Source organism: Sceloporus occidentalis, unplaced genomic scaffold, assembly GCF_023333645.1.
Source record: "Sceloporus occidentalis isolate IW3139 unplaced genomic scaffold, rSceOcc1.0.p SCAF_1, whole genome shotgun sequence".
Taxonomy (NCBI): Eukaryota; Metazoa; Chordata; class Lepidosauria; order Squamata; family Phrynosomatidae; genus Sceloporus; species Sceloporus occidentalis.
In genome coordinates, this window is record NW_028316981.1 from 183,254,235 (window position 1) to 183,260,234 (window position 6,000).

The window sequence follows — 6,000 nt, forward strand, 5'->3', positions numbered from 1 at the left end:
ATTGACTGTCCACATTTGTAGAGAAGATGGGACCTTCAGGCTTCGCTTTTATCAAAGTGGGAAAGGGTGATGAAGTACCTTCAAACCCCACCCCAGTCTTGATCAGACCTGTTATGGGTTTTGACATTTGTTTTGTTTTGTTTTAATTCAGTTTTCAGAAATCTATGATACAGAGACTCTTAAGTCGATGAAACTGTCAGTCAATTAAAGTGGTGTGTATTTGCAAATGAATAGAAACAATAGTTTTGAAGCAATATTGCATTTCCCTCTCTTTCATTTTAGAACAAAGTTTTCCCTGAGTAAAAAAAGATGGTCTGACAGATAATTTCACTCCCATCCTTAACTCTCAGGTTTTGGCTGAAGGAGAACATTTGCCCCAGCTGTAAAATATGAAAAAGATGGTCTGAATCCTATTGTTAGCCCCAAATACATGATGATGATGATGATGATGATGATGATGATGATGATGATGATGACGACGACTAGAGTAGACCAGTTGAATATGTTTATAAAAAATGAAAATACCTTTTTGTTTAATTTTTACCTTCTTGCAGCAGACAGAGCTTTTAGTGGGATGAGCTGTTTCTGTATTTTATTATGCTTTAAATTCAGACACATAGCCATGTTAGTCTCAAATATCTGTATGCAAAGGGATCTTGTAGCACCTTTGAGACTAACTGTGAAAAAGAAGCCAAGTCTATGAACCTTTATGCGATAGCTTCTTTCACTCGATCTCAGGATGTTATCACACTAGAGGAATCCAGTACAGAAATGGGATTTTGAACGTAGAAAACCCCCACAAATGATGGAAGTTTATAACATGCATTTCTGCAAAAGTGAAATAAAGCAAAAATAAAGCAAACGTAAAAGGGACAAAAGCGGCAGCTTTTTACTTTCAGAAAGTTCAGAAAGTAGAAAGCTGCCATTTTTGTCCCTTTTACGTTTGCTTTATTTTCGTGTTATTTCACTTTTGGAGAAACGTCGCATGATAAATTTCCCACATTTGTGGGTTTTTCTCCTTTAAATCTACTTTAAATCCTGTTTCTCAGTGGGATTCTTCTAGTGGGATAAAGTCCTCAGTCTTCTTTTGCATACTGATAGTTTTTAAATTTATTTTTTTTAAAAACTGTTTTAACTTGTGCTTTTTAAACAGGGTTGTTCTTTAATTCTTTCTAATTTTTTATAGCAATCGTTCGTACTTTTTGTACTTTTTTTAAACCTAAGGCCACATTGACTCCTGTGCTAGAAGAAAGGCAGAGTATACATTACATAGATGAAATAAATAGCCATTAGATTTATCTATGTGTCGTCTCACCATTCAACAATTCATTCAGTGGGTCTATTCTTCTTGGGACTAACCAACGTGATTCCAGTTAATACATTTTTCAAATTGATTAAGGTACTTTTTTAAACCAAGCAAAAATAGTTAATTCATTCATCAAGCTGTTTAATTTCTTGAACATTTGTTTGTTCTGGAACATATATTTGTTCATTGTGCAGTTACAGTATATTAGATGGTTGGGGCAGGAAGAGAAGAGAGGCTGGTAAAACCAATTTTATCATTCACTGTGTAAGGGAAAGAACAAGGATTTCCCTATTAACCTGACAATGGAAGAGGTTATGTAAGTGCCGGAGTTAACATGAGAGTATTTTTCAGTTCACGTGGGGGTACTGAAGGCCTACCATTCGTCAAAGAAAGGTAGTTGCCTCAGGCAGCAAATGTCATGGAAGGGCAGCAATTGCTAGCTATTTACTTTGATGTTATTGCATCTTTACTCCCAGAGAAGGAATGAGGTGCTTGTAAGATTTTATGCCTCAAGTCCAAAAATATCCTGGCTGTCTTTAGCTGCTGTGTACTTTGACCTGGATGGGTAGAGGCTCATTGTTCGCTGCTTTTCTGCAGACAGCAAGATGCTTTTGGCCAGCCTAAAGTAGAGACGCACTCTTGGGAAGGCTTTAATTTCAGACTTGATTGTAGTTTACAAACAGTAATACATCTCATCAAGACAAAAAATTGTACTGTAGGCCCTTGGTATCTGCTAGAGTTAGATTCCAGGACCTTCCGTGGATACCAAAAAACATGGATGCTCATGTCCCATTAAATGCAACAGTGTAGTAAAGTGGTGTCCCTCATATAAAATGGCAAAATTAAGGTTTGCTTTTTGGAATGTCTAAAAATATTTTCAAGCCGTGGGTGGTTGATTCTGTGGATGCAGAATCTGTGGTTACGGTGGGTGAATTAAATTTAACTTTAACTGAAATTAAAACTCTTCAAAACACCTAAGAGCAAGTTAAAACAATTTGAAGAGTCTGGAACATATACCATAGTGCAAACAATTTGAAGCCATACATATATACAAAATGTGCTGTGCCCAGACAAATCATTGACAAAAAATTCTTTTAACTGTTGAAAATGGATTGAACTGGGAGATAATGTGAATCTCCATTATATTTTGTGGAGCAGCTAGGGACGGAGGAACCTGTGGCTCTCTAGATGTTGATGCACTTACTGTAGGCAAGGGGTGTTGGGACCTAGAGTCCAACAGCATCTGGAGGGTCACAGATTCCCAGTGTTCTTCACTCTGGTTGATTCAGGGTGTTGGAGGGTATTTTTATTTTAACTGTGATTGTGTAATTATAGCAAAAAAATAAAAAGTAACAGAGTAAAAAACAATCTTGGCAAAGGGACCTATGTACCGAAAGGCATGGAGGGCAAGGTTCAATGGTGTTACTAGGGGTGTGGAAGGGTTCAGATTGCACTGGGTGACATCATGGATGGGGGTTGTACATCTGGGGGGTGGTACACCCAATGGAACTGGTTTGGCTGATGGGCAAGCAAGAGAGGGCATTGCATCCCTTGCTTGCTTGCTGAACAGTCATACCAGACTGCACACAGCCCTCCGGAGGCCATAGCATTGCCCCTTCTAGAAACGGAAGGTGCTGCGGGGAGCGGGGTGCCAGTGCCTTATGTTTTAGCTCTAGCATGACTGCAAACATGCCAGGCCCCAAACAGCCCTCTGGAGGTCATGGCAGTCCACCCCCCACTTCCCCACCACACCAGGTTGCACCAATCTCATCAAGTATGCTACTGGTGGGGTTACAGAACCAGTGCAGAAGAGATCATGGATTTCCAAAAGAACACACTCACACAGTTGAAGTAAAGTGAGATACTGAATGTTTTCAAACTGTCATGTTCCTGTATGCTTTGTGATCAAGTCATATGTCTACTTAGCTATGTAGCAGAGGGACTAAGAAACACTGTTAGTGAATTGAGAAGTTGCATGTTAGCACTGATGCATCTTGGGACTGGTGTGCCAGTACTCAATGTGCATTGGACATTTTGCCAGCTCTGCCACATAGTAATATAAGAGGCAGTCCTCTACTGGATATGGATATTACAAAACTGACCAATTCTAATTCCCACATACCTAAGTCCACTTATGAAGACGTCACTCACATACAAGATCCCGAACTTAGTTCTTTATGTATGTCTGCTTCCAAAGAAATGAGGGGGAAGTTGCTTGTTGGATTTTCCTCTCTACTGTATGCAAAAGTAACTTGGTTGGTTCTTGGTACTATCATGGAAAGGGATACCCTTTGTTGCTCTGCCTTAGGCTTGTACTGTTTTCTGCAATTCACATTGATTTTAACATGTTAAAAATAAACAAATAGGGCTATATGAATTGGTTCACAGCTGGTAATGTCTGAAAATGTGTATATCCCAGAAAATGTCATGACTTCACAGTTTGGAATACAGGGAGAGGAAGGTTTTCACTTCATTCTCTTCCAGATCAATTGGTTGTCGGATCTTTTGGTGCCCTAATGTCCCTTCCTCTCCCCTTCTCTTCTAGGACTCTCCCCTCAAAGCTGTGCAAATGCTGTGGGTGAACCTGATTATGGACACTTTTGCCTCTCTGGCTCTTGCCACCGAACCCCCCACAGAAGCCCTGTTGATGCGCAAGCCATACGGACGCAACAAACCCCTCATTTCCCGCACCATGATGAAGAATATTTTGGGCCATGCTGTGTACCAGCTCATTATCATCTTTACCCTCCTCTTTGCGGGTGGGTTTCCAATGACTCTGGCCTGGAATTGCCAGGGCAGGCTGGGCTAGAGCCCATCGGTCCAATTCCAGCCGGGTGGAGGGCAAGGTATTTGGTTTGCTGGGTGTGGTATTTCTCCATGATGTGCTGTTTTATATATCACCACCCTCTTTCCCACCCACAGGTGAGGTTTTCTTTGACATCGACAGTGGCCGTAATGCCCCCCTGCACTCCCCACCTTCAGAGCACTACACCATTATCTTCAACACCTTTGTCATGATGCAGCTCTTCAATGAGATCAATGCCCGCAAAATCCACGGTGAACGCAACGTCTTTGATGGCATTTTTGGCAACCCCATCTTCTGCAGCATTGTCCTGGGCACCTTTGGCATCCAGGTACAGACTGTGAGGAAATAGGCATGTAAAGCCAAACATGGCTGGCATGTGAAAAGGGGATTGGAGGAATATTCGAGTGAGAAAGGATTGGTGTATATACATGTAAATGGATGGGTCCCATGACTTGGCATCTGTTTCTATTAAATGAGGCTCTGCTTATATTATCACAAGATTAACCAAGAAAAGAGAGGTGCGAATGCAGTTTTGTGTATCTGGCTTAATTTTTGCTAAGAGGAGTAGACAGAGTAAACTTGGTTTGCTCCGGTCCCTATTTCCCACCAGCCCTTGAAAAGAAAAAGAGAGCAGCTCTTGGTAAGCTTTTGTAATGGCTTCATTTTCCTCTCTGAGGGTGCATCTACACTGTAGAAATAATGCAGTTTGACACCACTTTATAAGTGTTGTAGCTCCATCTTATGGAATCCTGGGATTTGTCATCATACACAGTCTTTAGCCTTCTCTGCCAAAGTGCTGATGCCTCACAAAACTACAAATTCAAGTTTCTGTCAGATGAAGCCATGGCAGTCAAAATGGTGTCCAACTGCATTATTTCTACAGTGTAGATGCACCTTGAGAGAGATAGAGAGACAGCTCTTCATCCTCACAGAATCCTCAGATCTCTTAATCTCCTTGCCCTGTAGCACCTAAGATCTTTGTTTTCACTTTCTCCTCTCAGTCTTTCCTGCACAGTTTTGCCAACAAGCCTCGAAGATATTCCCCGGAATGTTTTACCAAAATCCCCAGAATTCCCCAATATTTACTGGAATATTCAGTCAGAATCCCCGGAAAGAAATTAATTAAATTTCCCAGATTCTGTGGAATTCCCAGGAAATGGGCAATGCTGTTCCTGAATCTGTTTGGCAGTTTTCCTCCTTCCCCTCTGATCATTCTTGAACCTCTCATCTCTCTTCCATGCTTTGGACTTGATCCTTGTACCTTATCCGAACACTTCAGCTTTAACGTGATCCATCCTTTTATTATGGAAGGTATTATGGAAAACACAGCAGCCAGCTTCCCTGGGCCCATCCTTTCCATATGATGTGGATACAGTAATTCACTAAGGAAAATGAACCCTTTGCCACTTTATTTCTTACTGTGTCCTTATTCCCCTCCCTCCACAGATCGTCATTGTACAGTTTGGAGGAAAGCCATTCAGCTGTTCTCCACTGAATGCACAGCAATGGCTCTGGTGTCTCTTCGTGGGGTTTGGGGAGCTGGTCTGGGGACAGGTAAGAAAACCTTATTCTGATCTATTAACCTTTAACATGCATACCCCACATTGTGTGTCATGGCTTAAATTTAGGTTTAAGTATGCCTTACTACATATCTTGGGAACCACAATGCAAGGCATATTTAGTTATACTGTAGTTGTATGTACAAAGATCCAGTTGTATAGCACCAAGTGATTCTGCTTTGCCATGGGTGCATCTCATGGACTGCTGGGATTTGTAGTTTGTTTGATCGGAGGCACCAGAGGAGGATTCTCTGCGGATCCCTCCCAATCCCAGGTGTTGTCATATCAGTTAAAGTGGACTCATGGTGCTATAACTGTCCAGCAGGTAA

The 6,000-nt window shown here is 41.4% G+C and overlaps 1 protein-coding gene across 8 annotated transcripts in view; it reads left to right on the forward strand.

Moving 5' to 3' along the window:
• LOC149322992 (plasma membrane calcium-transporting ATPase 3) overlaps positions 1 to 6,000 on the forward strand; it is a 173,602-nt gene that overhangs the window by 131,121 nt on the left and 36,481 nt on the right. For all 8 annotated transcript variants that reach the window (XM_089485876.1, XM_089485929.1, XM_089485881.1 and 5 more), the window contains 3 exons: positions 3,852 to 4,065; positions 4,229 to 4,440; positions 5,559 to 5,666. In XM_089485876.1, coding sequence (XP_089342002.1) covers positions 3,852 to 4,065; positions 4,229 to 4,440; positions 5,559 to 5,666 — 534 coding nt within the window. The remainder of the gene's footprint in view (positions 1 to 3,851; positions 4,066 to 4,228; positions 4,441 to 5,558; positions 5,667 to 6,000) is intronic.